Source organism: Rattus norvegicus, chromosome 6 (assembly GCF_021556685.1).
Source record: "Rattus norvegicus strain SHRSP/BbbUtx chromosome 6, alternate assembly SHRSP_T2T, whole genome shotgun sequence".
NCBI lineage: Eukaryota > Metazoa > Chordata > Mammalia > Rodentia > Muridae > Rattus > Rattus norvegicus.
Window position 1 is genome coordinate 45582937 of NC_141539.1, and position 16821 is coordinate 45599757.

The 16821-nt window shown below is 48.3% G+C and overlaps 1 protein-coding gene across 25 annotated transcripts in view; it reads right to left on the minus strand.

Annotated features, from left to right (window-relative positions):
• Positions 1-5255: 5255 nt before the first annotated feature.
• Lpin1 (lipin 1) overlaps positions 5256-16821 on the minus strand; it is a 106498-nt gene continuing 94932 nt past the window's right edge. For 11 of the 25 annotated variants that reach the window (XM_087553152.1, XM_087553149.1, XM_087553148.1 and 8 more), the window contains 4 exons: positions 15076-15228; positions 12021-12135; positions 11054-11157; positions 5256-7866 (listed from right to left, as the gene is read on the minus strand). In XM_087553152.1, the coding sequence (XP_087409278.1) occupies positions 7707-7866; positions 11054-11157; positions 12021-12135; positions 15076-15228 (532 nt within the window). In that variant the 3' untranslated portion in view covers positions 5256-7706. 25 annotated transcript variants of the gene reach the window in all.

Consider the following 16821-nt stretch of genomic DNA (forward strand, 5'->3'; position numbering starts at 1 on the left):
CTGGGGGCTAGTCAGGATGACCAAGATAAAAGGAATGCCACACATTCCGAGGCTGAGTTTACCTTGAGCTTTGCGTTGGCCCAGATGTGAATATTCTTATCTGAGCCTACCTCCTTGAGCCCAGTGACAAGTACTTGCCAAATGTCTATAAGTGGCACCAGGAAGAAATGTCTAGCAGGAACTTGAAGCAGATACCATAAGGAACGATGCTTCTCTGGCTCACTTGAACTCATGCTCAGCTAGATTCCCTTCAGTTTCTTTGTTATTATCATTATTGTTATTATTTATTATTATTAATTATTAATCAGTGATGGATTATTATTGGTGTTATTAGTATTATTAAAAAAGAAAGGGTCTCAGCCAGGAATGGTGGTACACACCTTCAATCCCAACACTCAGGAGGCAGAAACAGGCAGATCTCTGTGAGTTCAAGGCCAACTTGGTCTACAACCCAGGACCTCTGCCGAGGGATAGAGCTACTCACAAAGGACAGGGTCCTTCTGCTTCTATTAATAACTAGGACAATCCGCCACAGACATGCTCACAAGCCAATCTGTTCTGGGCCGTTCCTCACCTGGAGCTCCCCTCTCAGATGACTCTGGGCTATGTCAAGTCAACCATTCAAGTCAACTGTAGAATAAGTAGTAAGCCCCTCTCTCGTCTTCAAGCTGTCAAAGCAAGGAGGAATTATCCACCTTGGGTGGTCACCGGAGATATTTAAAGGTCCCATGTCAACTTCAGATAGAAGCTAGTTCAACAGGAAGGTCAGGATTTGGGGCACTCACCTCATATGCACAAGGTCCTGGGTTCCTTCCCCAGCATCAGGAGGAAAAAATCATAACTTCATCAACAGCAAAACACCCACATAAACATGGAGTGAAGGCTGTTTCATTCTACCTCTTGTAAAAGTCGGTGCTTAGTGATGATGGTGGTTTAAGTGACTGCCCACCTTGCACAGAAGTTGAAAGGATAAAGTTGAGAAATGAAACATCAAATGCATCTCTTCTAAAACCAAATGTATCATTTCACATCAGCTTTCCAGAATGTTAATGCTAATTGGAACTCTGACTAAGGTTTTAGCTGCACTTAATTCTAAGTGCATTTGGGCTTTGTTAATGAGGAAGGGACTAGGGTTGTGCACAAAAGAAGAATTACAGCCAAAGAATTTCGGGTGTGCATCTCACTTGCTAGAGTCCTTGGCTGCCATGCATGAGGCCCTGAGTTCAATTTCCAGCACTGTGTAAGTCGGGTGTGGTGCTGTGTGTCTGCAAAGGAGGTGGCTACAAGAAGATCCAAAGGTCAAAGCTGACCTTGGTCACATAGCAAGTTACAGCTCTAGACTGGCCTGCGACACATGAAACCCTTCTCAAAATAGTAGTACCAATTTGAACTGCAGATACACACACACACACATGCACGCACACACGCACACGTATCCTTAGCAGCTTCAGAGGACCCAAGCTTGATTCCCAGCCAGCACTCATGTTGGATAGCTCACAATCGCATGTACCTCCAGTTCCAAGGGAATCCAGTCCCCTCTGATGGCCTTCTCGGGCACCAGGCACACTCGTAGTACTTACATGGAAGCAGTTAAAATACTCATACACACAAAAATCTTTACAATGGTGGTGGTGATCATTTGGTTAAGCTCCACACCATTTTGAAGATGAGTCTTTAAACTTAAGGGGGGAAATTGCTCTGTAGCCCTTACTGGCTTATCCAAAGAAATACATGTATACAGGGCCCATGAATTGACCGCTGGGAAAGAGCCTGATGAAGCACACTTTATTATCCAACCAAGTCTATTACCATCACTCTTTCCGTGCTGCCCAGTAGTGAGAATCCAAACTTTGGTCCTGATCTGAGTCATTTTCAGTCAACTAAGGGATGGATCACACAATCAACTAATACTGGAAGTTTTGTTTGTTTTTTTTTTTTTTTTGGTTTCCTTTGTTTGTATTTTTAGATAACCCCCCCCCAAAAAAATGGATCAAGATGACAAAGAACATTCTGGAAAGAAAGCACAAGTCGCTGAAATGAATGGGTTACTTGAAAAATATAAACCATTTCTTCTCAGCTTGGCTCTGCAGACCATCTCAGAAAAGGATGTTTTTACAATCGGAGCAGAAACACGACTGGCTGCACCTCCATTTACATTTCTTTGTTGCAAAATGAATGTGACTTGTTGGGGTTCCAGCCTCGGGAGAAAGTGGCAGCACTGGTGGTTACTTTCCGAAGTGAAACTTCCAACCACAACCTCCGGTGCACAAAAGGCGGAGTGAGTCACAGGAAGAGGCCACTTGCTTGCAAAATGCATTAAAAGTAATGCAGGCTGAATGGACTTCCTGCACCAGTGAACAGATCGCTGGCACTGGGACAGGCTCCTCTAGACTCCCGACCATTTCTGGGAGGACGAGACCATTAGGAATCTGGGCACATCCACCTCTACCCTGTTCCCTGCATTCTCACTCTGCCCACTGCCAGACCTGCTGTCTCCTCTCAGGCCTATGGCTCCCATCTGAGATTACCCAGGAAGGCAGATCTGACTGGACGGATGCCTCCCACCACAGGGTCACAAGGGTATCTTGTGACTTAAACAAGTACCTGTGGCTGGGTCTCTAAGGACCTTTAGTAGAAAGAGGTGAGGTGTTCTTTGTAGAGGCTTCTCTGGTTTGGGCAAGTGGGGTAGGGCTGATGTGTGTCCGGACCGGAGCGGATGGCAATCCTGGGCTGGCCGGATGACAGATGTAAACAAGGGCCTGGGCTGCATGGGCCACAGCATGTGAGTGCTGTGGCCCACAAGGACTTATTAAAATATTTTCAGAGGCCCACACCCACTGCTAGGGTCGGTAGGTCTAGGGTCCTGAACATTTGTATTTTTAACAAACTCCCTCCAGGGCCACAAAAAAAAAAAATATTGTAAATCAAACAGTTTGGCCTCCAAAACTCACTCAAGGGTTTGGGCCTCCGATTGAGCACATCCAAGGGACATCAATACTGAAACAGTCCCCTAAAGAAACTCCCCTGCCTCCACACAAATCCAATCCACAACCTGGCTGGTCTCCAAGCCTGACACTACAGGGGAAAAGGCCTTTGTCATAGCAGAGGCTGCTTTGAAAGGCTATTCGGTCAAATAAGAACCAACTGTGCCCCCCTGTGGCCACTGGCTTTCACTGACTTCCAGGGACAGCTTCTCTGGTCAGACTCTGCTTCCCTTCGGGGACCCAGGCTGGCTGTACCACAAGTGATAGCAATCATCCTCTTCGATGCTACAGGATTGAAAGGATTGGGCATGCAAAGGCTATGCTGGGGGTGTGGGGCAGGTAATTGCCTAGCATGCATGAAGCCTCGGTTCAATTACCAGTACCAAGCAAGCCAGTCCTAGTGGCACACACCAGCAATCCCGGCACGTGGGAGGGGCCGGGGAGGCAGGCAATGATGGTAATTCAAAGTCATCCTTGACTATGGTGTTCCAGGCTATCCTTGTGAGACCCGTCAGAGAAACTGACACTGGGAAGACAGCTCTGTGGAGAAAGCACTTGCCACTCAAGTGAGAGGCCAGCATTCTGATCCACAGACCACGCAAAGTCCAGATGCCGTGGCCACCTGTAATTCTTGCAGTTCACAAGGTGGAAATGGAATCCCTGTGCGAGCTGACTAGAAAAAGGAAAAACCCCGGAGGCCTGTCACCTCTCCTAGTTCAGGGGAATGGGCAGTGCTGTTCACACTCTGGGACCATGATGGACAAAGTGAGATGGGCAAGTGGCGTATAGGTCTCAGCTCTGATGTTGGGGCCATAGGCCTCCTGAAGTGTTTAGTCCCAAACTGGGCCTCTTTAATTTTCCTCTATGACAACACCATTCCAGGACTGCACCGGGGTCATATGTGTTATGAGACCAGTCCACTATAGTCTGTGGCATCTGATGCAAAATGGGAACCTGTTATTCTTTGAAACCAGACCAAGCCCTTCAAATACCGGGTGAACAGAGCTCGTCTCTGGGAAAGTTTGAGCATCCAAAAATCATTTATGTGCATGGGGGTGTGAGCTGCAGGGACACAGGAGAGACTTGGGTGCCACCATGGAGGTACAGTGTCAAAGGACAAAGAACACATATGAATGAATGGCCTACACACAAGTTTATCCTGGTTTTTATTCCAGACAAAAGAGCTTTAGACACTGCAGTCAGGTAGCAGAGATCTGTGGTGTCTGCCCAAGGGTTTCTCCTGCTTTGTAACATGTTGAATCTACGGCACCCAAGGCCCTGTTGGAATTTGGCCTCCTCAGTTTTTACCCAGCAATGCCTTTAGCATTTAAGGATGACACTCTTCCATCCCCTCCATAGTCACCAAGGCCAACACAGCAATCCGCAGGAAGCCATTACTAGTGCACAATGTTATTAGAATATGACCAACCTCAGCTCAAACTAGTCACGGGCTTTGCTGGGTTCCTTCAAAATGAAAACCTAAGGACAAACGTCCAAAAGATGGGGGCAGTGGCTATGGACGTGAAGACACCTCACATGGCAAACAGTACCTGTGAGGCACTGTGTATTGAACCTTCTGTGCCTCCTGCCTCAACAATCCTCCCAGGCTCTTCCAGGGAGGAGCCAACATATTCCAAACCTGATGATCTAATGTGAGGTGTGCAAGGACCTCACGCATTCGCTTTAATGGAAAGGACACATTCTTATCTCTCCTGTCCGTCTCAGGGGTAAATGGGGTTGGTATGATACCTGTATCAACTCAAACAACAGAAAAGGTATTTGTTCCCATGGTGAAGGGTTTGTAACCATTAGGCTTCTTTTTCCGTGTTCCCAGTCCACTTGTGTGCTGATCCTTGGATACACGTGTGTGCCCGTCCATGTAGAAGCCAGGACCTCAAGTAATTGTCCCTCCTCAGATTCAGTCTACCATATTTATCGAGACAAGGGTCTCACACTGGGACCTGGGGCTTATGGATTCTACTAGGCTATCTGTCTAGACAGCACCCAGGATCCACCTGTCCTCACGTCCCCAGCACTGGCATTACAAGTGCACGCTATGTCATCTGGCTTCATACATGGGTGCTGGGGATAGAACCTGGATGCACGTGCTTGCATGGCAAGTACTCTTACTGCCTGAGCCATCTCCCTAGCCTACACTAAGGGTTTTTCCCCCTTCAAGTAAATGACTAAGTATTGTATACAGTAACACACCAGGAAAAAATAAGAGCACCGGAAGAACTTATAAAAATGATTTAGAGTTCATATGCCTGATTTTTGGAAGTCGTTCACTCATCTTGTTTATTACAGAAATTTCTAGCTCTGCATCAAGCACAACGCAATGAAATATTACATTGATTTCTTTTCCGTCATCACACCGGCATTTGCAAACACACAGCCAACGTTGTAAATAAAATATACTGAAGTAGTGATCTGAACCTGAAGTCCAAAGGGGACATGTCTGTGACGACAGAAGCCTGCCTCTGCAGTGTGCCAAGTGAGTTCACCTCCATGTGTGATCGGCATTTGAGGACATGTCACTACAGAGCAAGTCGCTCATTTCCATGAGCAACTCTGAAATGTATGGCACCCATATAGTTTCCCAGCATGGGACCTTGGGACCCCTGGGGTTTAGTGCATATGCAGATAAGTGACTTGAGAGAACCTGGGTGCAACTCCCATTTGGCCCTCACAAGGGAGCCTCATAGGAAGTGTCGGCATCACTGCCTGTCCAGGGCTCCCAAAGAACTTCACAAGGTAGAGTGCGGTTTTGTGGTAGGTGTGCTCTGTTGGAGGGTAGACTGATGGGGAAGTTTAAGGTAAATCAGAACTAGGTTCCAGAGTCAAGTGGAAGGACTGCTGCATTCTGAGATGGTGCACTGCAGACCAGCCTTGGTTAGAGAGACACTGGCTCCAGTCATAGCATGCTGTCAGAAAGCTACCTGGATATCTGGCTGCGGAGGGCACTTGAAGAGATTCCAAAGCTTCCCCTGGGCATGAGGGAGAGGGCTCGAACCTCTCTGCAGGCTGATGAGCTCATACACAGTCCACAGCAATCAAAATACACACAAAACCAACCCACTGGGAGGATTACTGAGGCCTCTAAAGGTCAGTAGACAACAAGCCAGGAGTTCCCTACAGCAGAACTGTGCTTCATGACTTGTGGGACACCTAGAGGGAGCCACACACTCAGGTCTGAGTTTCTCCATCAGTGGATACCCACAGTGGATGGCAGCTGCCTTTCAGTGGCCGTTCCGGTGAATTATGGTAGGCCACATCCGACCTTAACAGAGCCCAGTGACTACAATGGCAAGGACTCTAGGTTTTCTTTCACAGAAAGAGTAACAGTCCATCCTGCTCCTTTTTGTCCTTTTTAACTCTTCTTTCTATCCTTTTTTTTTTTCCTTTTTTTGCTCCTCTGACTCTAACAACGAAATTTAAATAGAAAGGTCTTTCAGTCTCTGGAGTAAATCACCGTTTAGAAAAATAATACTTTCAAAGTAAAGCAAAATCTTTTACCAAAATACTTATTTCATTTTTCACATTGTTCTGAGACAGTTCACAGCTACCTTCTATCCGCTTAAAGAACATTGCTCAAATTACTACAGTTTTTTTTCTTGCCCTTAGACTGCGTGGGGAAAAAAAAAACTAAGAAAAGTTAGTGAAGGGGAGGTTCCAGAAGATCAGTGTGGCATCCACAGAACAAGGCTCTTTGGATTGTCTAGCACACTTGACTTTTAATGCATTCATAACAGCCATAATCCTACGGATCTGGCTAGGATGCTCACAACAGCAGCCCAGGGACAGTAAAGTAATAAATATTATCTGCAAAGAAAATAATTTAACTTCCGGAAACTATGTTTCTTAAAAAAACAACCAGTTTCTTTAGCGGCATCCTTCTCGTTTGGCGTAAATGCTGCTTGAGTCCACAGTAGTGGCGCCTCCTTGCCGGGTAGCAGGACGCAGGAGGTGCTGAGATGCCACGGATGCTGCCTTGGGGACTCCCCACAGTAAGGTAAGGCATTGCAGTTACGGAGAGCTAGACAGTGCACACTAAGTACATGCCTGCTGCAGATGCGTTAAGGCAGACATAGCCCAGCGTTGAGCTATGAGGAATGGGGAGATGCAGCTGCGTCACAGGCCACCTTTAACCAAAGCAACTTAAGAGCTTATCAGCTAAAGTGAGACTAAGTCAGCAATACTGCGAGGGAACGTCTAAAAAGTCAAAGCCAAGGCCAGGGCTGAGAGCCAGCGAGGCCCATGTTCCCTTTACTAAGGATCGGGACACAGCCTTCCCTATGTGAGGAAAGTGTCATGGATGTCACCGTCGTGGAAATGTGCCCCTTATGCTACCAATCACTATGCACATCAGAGTTCCAGGGGATGGGGCACAGTGATACTGAGACAGCTCTCAGGTGGCCTGCCGCTTCTGCTAAGGGGCCATCGCCCATATTGCACATTAACTAACTGCTGGAGCAGACTGGACTGGAGGGTGCAAGATGATGTGTGCTAAACCCAGACAGGGCTGCTTTGCACACTGCTAGTGCACCCAATCCTCTTGACGCCTATGGGATGAGATGCAGCCTCTCCGCCCTCCATGCTTAGAGGTGCCACCCTGGGGCGAGCGAGTTGAGGGAGAAATGCTTCTCTCAGGCGGATGGCCACATATCAGCCTTCCCAGCAGCTCCAGGGTCCTCACAACCTATCCTTTAATGCTGGGTCGAATCAAGCTGAGGCTGAATGCACGTCCTGGTTTTCAAAGGGTGGCAGTGGCTCTCTCCAAAAGGTGAAGTTACTGAAAGTGTCTGAACAGGGGAAGTCGCAGGAATGGCTTCTCTTCAGCAAGGGGAAGACGTGGTCGACCACTTCGCAGAGCCGCACATACCTGGGAGGTGAAAAGAACAGTGGGGGTCATTGCCCATGGAGACAATGCCTGACACATGAAGGGCAATGCCAGACTCTGCACTTCAGGCTGGGAAGAGAACACTACCCCAACCCCAGGAGCAGCCAGCGACTCAGCCTGACTAGAGCCATCCTAGCCTTGGGAATTCACTGGAAGTGAGAAGGGGAGCCAGGGTACGCCAAGCCTCACGTCATGAAGAACAGACAGACTGAGCGGAGGTACAAGGGATGGGGGGTTCGGGGGATCTGCCTGCCACAGAGGCCATGTGTGGGGTGAGGGGGAGGAGCCACCGTAAGTCGTATGTCTGAAGCAGCAGAGATTACCACAATCAACGGTGACAAGGTACAGGGTCTCGTTTTTATCTAAGTGCAGATCTGGCATCAATCCTGCCCTATTATAGCTGTGTGATCTCAGGCAGAGAGGGGCCTGGAAGTCTCTACGCCCTGACTTCCTCTACCATGAGGGAAGGAAAATGAAAACCATGCCACTTGCTTAGCATCAGAAACAAGAGGATAACATACCCAATGATTCCACTGATGTATTGGAGACTCATCATTCCACAGTGGATCACTTAGACCTCAGGAAAGGGGCCCTGGCCATGGGTCAGAAAGCCTGAGGCCTCCAGCCTTACTTGTGTGACTCTGGGAAAGTATCTTACCCCTCCCTGAGCTTCAACCCCTTCATCCTCACAGTGTGTGGGGCTAGACCACACAAGAGTTTCCTACTCAGGGCATTTCCTCTGCCCCCAGGAAGATGTTGCCTAGTCATAGCCTGCACTAACAAGAAGAAAGCAGCCATATGAATCAGCCTGGGAGACCTCCAGGCCCCTCCACACAGTGATTCAGACACACCCAGCCCTCTCCTACACAGCCTAGACTTCTGTTTGACAGTTTCTGAGCCCCTCTCCACTCATGCTAAGAATCAAAAGGGGCTTTCGAAATCCAAACGCCAGGAATTAGCATGTTCTGAGGCATGAAATGACTTATTCAATAAGGCTGAGTGTGTGTTTAATAAAGGGCCTCCAAGAGACTTGTGAGAAACAGTGTGCCTGCACAAAGTAGGGAAACCTCCCTTAATAACGCACCAAGAATTATGTCTTTCCTGGAGATTAAAACAAACAAGCAACATTTTTAAAACACCTCCTGACTTAAAGGTCTAGTAACCTGAAGTCTGTGGCTATGGGGGTGGGCGGCTGCCCACAGGGAGAAGCAAGCTGGTGGGTGGGGCCCGTGTGCCCGGGCAGCAGGACCTGCTCCAGCTGGTGGCCCATTCTAGCCTCCAGCCATGGGTCCCCTGGAGCAAGGACTGCACATTCCCTGACCAGAATGGGGGAAAACCCTGAGCTCAGTGCTCCACCCAGTGGGCCTTCACTCAAAAATGTTCCAGTTCATTCAGGCTCCGAGGGATAACACCTGCTTGGCTAGGACCAGTCACACGCATGGGACCGCAAAATAACTCAGCCATAAAGAAGTGCTTGTCTTGAAAGTCCCGTGGCCTAATCCCAGGAACCCACATAAAGGGGGAAGCAGAAAGTGGCCTCCACAGAAGCAGTCCTCTGATTTCTGCATGCACACTATAGCATATGAAGGTACTTGCCTGTGCACGCTCTCGCTCTCCCCCCCACCCCCGTCTCTCTCTCACACACACACACCAAGAATAATTAAAAGAAAAGGTCATGCCAAGATTGGCATACATGCTTCCTGAAGATGGGGGTGGTGTTCATCTCAGAGAACCTGGCTGACCTACTACACAGGACAGAAGGGTGTGGGCTCCATGTTCTCTCCCAACACCTAAACAGCTACTTGAGGGCCTGACCAGGAAGCCAGGGTTCCCTGACATCTGGAACTGCTCTAGTCAAGTTGGATTCCAGTCTAGCTGCAAAATAACAACCATCTTCAAAGTGAGGAACTACCCTGGTGGTCTCTCTCAGAAATCCAGGCTGGCCCGGAACTCCCTATGCAGCTTACAGCTAGCTTCAAACCTACAGCCATCCCCCTGCCTCTGCTTTCCCACGGTACTGGGATTACAGGTGTGAGTTGTGAACCAGGCCCAGCTCAAAAAGAGCACAGGAGGTGCTTGCAAACACGAGGAATCTTACATCCAACTCCCCAGATCCAATGCTCCAGCTTACAACAGTGTTGGGATCACTCAAGCCAGAGGCCATTTTCTAGTTTGATGCACATCAAACTAAAAGATGCTCAGTCTCTGCAGGGGACAAGACAGAGTGGCAGCTCCTGCCTAGGCTGAAGTACCTAGTAGCGCTAACAAGTGAGGACGCCATAGGAGATGAGGCAGGGCCAGGAGTGATGACGCTACATGGACCATAATGCCTCATTACAGTAAATCAGCCAGGGGCACACCTGTGGTCCCAGTACTGGGGAAACTGAAGAAGGATTGCAAAGTTCAAGGCCAGCCTGGACTCCACAGCAAGATCCTGTCTCCAACAAAGCAAAGCAAACAACAAGCCAGGAGCTGACAAGTCACCTCTACAGTGCAGTGCTAGCCTAGCATTTCCAAGACCCTGGACTGTGAGAAAGAAAGCATAGCCTTCCGTGGTCCACTTGGGTTACATTTCTAATTGACACCCTAGCTTGGGCAACTGAAATCTAGCTTCTGAACTCATTCCATTCTATTCTGCATATGACTCTAGCCTCTAGTTTAAGCTTTACATCCTGAGGGATCTGACTTCTTTCTTATTGCCTAAAAACTAAGCAGGAGAATAAAGATGTAGAGTTGAACTCTATTCTTTAGAGGAATTAAAGATTAAAGCGGGGCCTGGAGACAAGGCTCCAGTTGATTAACTGCCCTCCCTGAAGACATGAGAACTTGAGATTCTCAACATCCACATAAAAAGCCAGGTACTATTCATGCCTGCAACCCAGTGCTGGGTCATGGGAGACAGGAAGGTCCTGAAAGCTCACAAGCCACTCAGGCTAGCCAAGTGGGTGAGCCCTAAGTTCAGTGAGAAACCATCTCAAAAAAGCGATTAGGGAAAACAGCTGGCATTCACCTCTGGCTGCCTTACATATGAGCGCATGCACATATGTGTATTGTACACGTGTCCACACACATACATACACAAAGATCAGAACAAAGGTAGCAGTGGCTGCAAGGGTCTGCAGTAGACAGAGCTGGAGGGCCCAGTTCCTGGGGAGCTGATGATACTCACGAGCTGATGTTGGTCTTGGCATGCTCCTGCACCAGCTCACCCTTGGGGTTGACAGTGAAGATTCTATTCAGGGACACTCCCACTTGCTTGTAGGAATACACATCCTGTGTTTAGAAGAGGTGATTTAACACGTCAGGGGGAGTGGAGAGCTCATCATACAAACAAGAACACGCCACCTTTCACCAAACGTTGTTGTAGTATCCGATTTTCACTAATCAGCACTGCACCTTGGTGGAATGGGGACATATTCAGCTGGCTCTTTACCTGGGCCTTAGTTCCTTAAACCTGAGCTAACCTCCCATGCCCACGCCAGGCTGGCTGGCATTCTAACCTGTTAGAATTCTAACCTGTTCTAAGGCTTATTTTCTCACCTGTTTTCTCATTTCACAATAATCTGCTGCCGGTTTTAAAGGCAGAATTTTCCAGCCTACTTAAGAAGTTAATAGCCAGCTATCTTCTATAGACTACGGAAGGAACCTTTTAGCAAGTTTGTGTCACATCCACAACATCTGGGGACATTTCTAGCACCCATGAGTCTTTGCTGCAGGCTTCGAACCTTCCAGAAAGCTTGGGTCACACACACCATCTGCACACATTTCCTTCAGCCAGGGAAATCTCACTGCATGCTTCAGGCTGGAGGGGTTGGACCCAACACTGTGGTCAGGCAAGGCTTGCATGGCCCTCCCATCATGGTGGACACAGCACCTGCAGTGTCCTTGTTTTACTAATTTAACAAGTAATGTGTAATTGCAAGTGATGGCCCAGGTCACCAGCTTCAAAGTCACTGGCCAGCCTTCAAAGAAGACCAGAGGTCATGTGTGACGGGATTTAACCATTCTGCCTTAGGATGAGACTCTCTAAGGGGCCAGGCCAAGGGACCTGGAGCTGACAAGGGACCAGGCCTTTGTGGAAACTGCTGGCACCAAGGGCGGTGTCTGTGGCTCCACTGACCTCCTCGGGTACTTACGGCAGGCCGGTTCCCAAAAGCAGCATAAAAGGGCTCTGTGTTTGGGAAAAACAGGTTTTTGATGTCTGTCAAACACTGGACTTTGAACTTTTCTGGCTTCTTTTCAATCACTTCTCTATTAAAACAAACAAACAAACAAGTGGTCAGCATGAGAGGACGCAAGCCTTGCTTGCACTGAAGTGGTCTGAGAGCCAGCAAAGCTGCTTAGTGGTTAAGGGTGCGTGCTGCCAAACTTGACCACCTGAGCGATCCCAGAACCTCAGGGTACAAGAGGACTGCCTCCTGCATGCTGGCCTGTGGCCTGCGCGCACGCACGCACACACACACATACACACACACACACACACACACACACACACACACACACACACACACACACACACACACACAAATAAAGAAGTAATTTAAAACGTAAAACTAGTTTTCAATGTGCAAGCTATAAGCTTGGTCCAGCAGCCAGAATGAACCTCACTGTCAGCACAAGAAAATTGCAAAGGGCCAGCCATGGCCAAGGTATAACCTCAGAAACAAAAATCTGTGTTAGCTGGGCCACACTCGTGGGTGAACACCCAGGCAAAGTTCCAAGAGCATCTAAGTGCAAAGAGAGGCAATGTGGGGAAGTAGTCATTACAGAAAGGAGGAGTGCCCTCTATAAGAGCAGCATGTACCCCAAACTGCTGGGCCATCTCCCTAGCCCCATAATAAAAATTCTTACATCAAGAATAGAAAAAAATTCAAAAACCCACTTCAAAAAGCTGGTTGTGGCAGCAAACACCTGTAATGCCGGAACTGGGGAGGGAGAGGCATGGGGAAGGCCAAAAATTCAGGAGTTAGTATGGTCTACATACTGAGTCCCAGGCCAAAACAGGGCTATATGGTGAGTCACTCCCATATGGACCTCTGCAAACATCCTGTGGGTAGTAAAACAACGGTCCATGGAACCACCTCCAGTCAGTACTGGGCTTCTGATAGTACCCAGAGAATAACAGAAGAAAAGGTAAATAAAGGCTATAAAAATGGGAGTTCTAGTGCATCATTGTTTATGCAAAAATAATCCTTCTGTATGAGTTTGTGTGGACGCATGCATGCACAATTCATTCACATAGAGACCATCAGCCAACCTAAGGAATCAGGCTTTTCCCACCACGTGGGTGGGTACCCAAGAGTCTAGCTTAGCAGGCTTGGCAGCAAGCATCATACACCCTGGCCCATCTCACCGGTCCCAGTCGCACAGGGCCTGGGGTGAGTTACCAGAATAAGAAGAAGGTAGGAAGATTATTAAAAGTCAATAAGCAAACACAAAGCAGTGTACAAAAACCAGTGGATGTTTATGCATTAGAGACAGGTGAAAATATAATCACATAAATAGTATTTTTACTATTCTAAATAGTATTCTTTTTTTTTTTTTTTGGTTCTTTTTTTCGGAGCTGGGGACCGAACCCAGGGCCTTGCGCTTCCTAGGTAAGCGCTCTACCACTGAGCTAAATCCCCAGCCCCCTAAATAGTATTCTTGATGTAAACATCAAGAATCTAGAAATATACCTATCAAAGATGTGATGGACGTTCTTGGATAAAATTATAAGAACTCACTGAAATATAAAAGGGCAGACAATCCTAAGTAAAGAAACAGACTAGATTCTTGAATCGAATGACTATATTATATTAATTCTCTCTAAACTGGTCTCTAGACTTACTACATTTTTAGTCAAATCATAATGGACCGTTGGGTGTTGTAATGGAAAAGCAACACAGCAGAGCAGTGGGTCTGACACAGCTTGGATGCTCCTGGGCGTGGGAAGGAAGCACTGGGACTATGATGGTGCTCAGAGAGTCCAGCTCTGGAGTGAGTGTGTATGCTGCATGCACATCTGTGTGGGCACATTAGGGAGCGTGGAGGCCAAGGATCAGTCTCAGGGGTCATTCCTCGGGTGCTATCAACCACCTGTATTCCCCAGACAAGGTTTCTCCCTGGTCCGGGACTCACCAAACAGGCAGGCTGACTGACCACCGAGGCCCAGGGATCCGGCTGTCTCTGACATCACACCCATCTTCTCTTTTACATGAAGATGAAACATTATGACCACATCTCTTATATCCCAAGACACTGGAACTTTTGCTGGACCTCACAGCCAGAGTTAATACACCTTGAGGTCACTTAAGTGTTGAGACTGCCATCCTACTGTGTGCTCAGCCTGTTTGTTTGATTTGCCTTTAAGAGAACAATGTGACGACTACCTTACCTGCTTCGGAGTTCCCATGTAATCACGTTTCACACCCTAAGTTAATGCACAGCTGTAGTCTTAAGTTATGTGCTCTTCCATGCCCTGTCCCAGAGTAACTACTTGTATGTTATGACAATAATTTGCGAAAAAACAGCAAAAACACAGGTTGAAAGCAACCTTATTCACCACAAATGTTGAGCATAACATTTAGATATCGCTTAATAGGCAACGATATTTGTTATCTGGGTCAGCCAGAGTCAGCTGGAGCCAGTGACTTAATCCCTTGTAAAGCTCCGTTAAACATTTCTATAAAGCATCCCTCAGGCCTTCCCCAAGTGATTCTTTCTGTGCCGTTCAACGAAGACAGAGCAGAAGCCCTTGGTTAGGAGCAGGTGCATACACATACACAAGCAGGGAAAGAGTCACAAGCCTGGCAGGCACAGACTCAGACATAGGACCGACAGACAAGAGGACAGAAGATACAGGGAGAAGGAAGTAGAAAATCCAGATCTGGGATTGTTCTTGATTAGACAACACCAAGGGGAATGATCTCTTTCATTAATGCAAGGCTAATGCATTACTGGTGACTCGGAGTTTATTTAATGATTCAAAGTGACTGCACTTTGGTGCCTTGTGTGAGGAGTCTTCAATGACGTAATACACACATGGCTTCTAGGGCTCAGACCCTCCGTCACACTTGCAGGAAGACATCCACCAGCTGAGTCATGTCTCCAGACAACAGGCTGCTCATTCTGCTAAAGTCCTGATGAGGAAGAGGAAGAACAAAGCTGGCCGGCAGGTCAGGGCGTGGGGGAGGGCTGTCTGGGCAGTACCTGTGCAAGGCGGAGAAGAGGCTGCTGGGGCTCAGCAGAAGCGGCCCCTGTGGCAGCACTGTGCCCCTCTCGTTGACCCAGTGCAGATAGCCCCTCGTCATGTCTGCCATCCCAATGGCACGTGCAGAACAATAGAGAAACTTGTAGCCATTCCTGAAAGATACAACGCATCCACCTTGAATAGCATCATGGGATAAAACTTTTGCTCTGCCTGCCCTAAGAAGAAAGGCATAGCTGCAAGTGGCCCATATGTGAAAGTCTCCCACCACATCACTGACTAGTTCTGCAAGACTTAGCCAGGGTAGCACTCCCTGACAATAAGCCACCATTCACCTGTTCTGCAAACCAGGCCACCCCATGCTTCCCACAGATGGGCAGTGTTTGCAGAACCCTTGGTAAGCACGAGAATGGAGTGACATTCCTGGGGTCGGTTGGGGCAGTAGGACTCATCCACCACTGAGAAGGGCAACACCGCAGACTGTGCAGCCCAAGTCTCTGTAAAGTCTGAGGCTTGTCCTGTCATTCCTCAGCTGCATGCTCCGTGCTCCCAACTGTCCTCGGACCGCCACAATCAGGCTGTGGAAAATCACACACACACACACACACACACACACACACACACACACACACACACACACACACACACCAACCACACAACACAGGATTAGAAATTTCCAAAGCCCACAATTAGCCCATAAATAGTTTTAAATGATTTACCACTATCAAATTTTCCAAGACAAGCATTTAGACTGGGGTCCTTGTGGTGGTGCAAATGAAAATGTCCTCGGTAGGCCCATAGGGAGTGGCACTATACAAGGTGTGGCCTTGTTGGAGGAAGTGTGCCACTGTGGGGGGTGGGGGGACTCTGAGGTCTCAGAAGCTCAAACTAGACCTCGCATGGCGTTCATGTCTGCTGCCTGCAGGTCAAAAGTAGAAGTCTCAGTTCCTTCTCCAGCACCAGGTCTGCCTACACACTGCCACCATGTTTCCCACCATGACATGGACTAAACTTGTAAAACTGAAAGCCAGCTCCAATTCAGTGCTCTCATTTATAAGGGTTGCCGCGGTCCTGAGGTCTCTTCCCAGCAATGAAACCCTAGGACATCCCCAGCACGGCCACCTGGGTTGGACCTGCAGTGATACAGTGTGAGGCATGACAATGTTCCCAGCTTCCAACCACTCGGCACCCAGAGCACACAGTAACAATGACAGTTAAAAATGCCTTAAAGAATGGTCACTCGTACCTGAAATGTCAGCACTCCTCCTGTCCAGATTCATTCTTCACCCACCCACCTAAGACTAACATGCATTGACTCCTATCTCAACCTCTCTTCCCATGGCTAGACCCCCCCAAGGGGAGCTTCCCTCTTTGAACCCCTGCTCATCCATGAAGACCCAGCTCGGATGCCACCTTGTCAGTGAAACCACCTGGGACACCTCCAGCCAGTGGGACCTGGTCACCCCTTCCCTGTGTCCTAAACAGTGTCGACTCAGCGCAATGACCCCTTGCCACCTTGTCTAGGAATTACTCGGTACCCTGGCCCTCCAGGACTGTTGGCTTTCCTCAGCTACAAACAGATGCAGTTCTCAGTGGCACACAGGTGGAGGCAGATTGAGCTCATCAGTGCCTCTAAACTACAGGGCAGCCATGGGAGGCTGTGGGCAGGGGGCAGCCTCACAGGGTCATTAAGTCCTTACCAGCTCCAACTTCTGGAAGCCAAACTTCATGGCAGCCTTGCCCTTTAT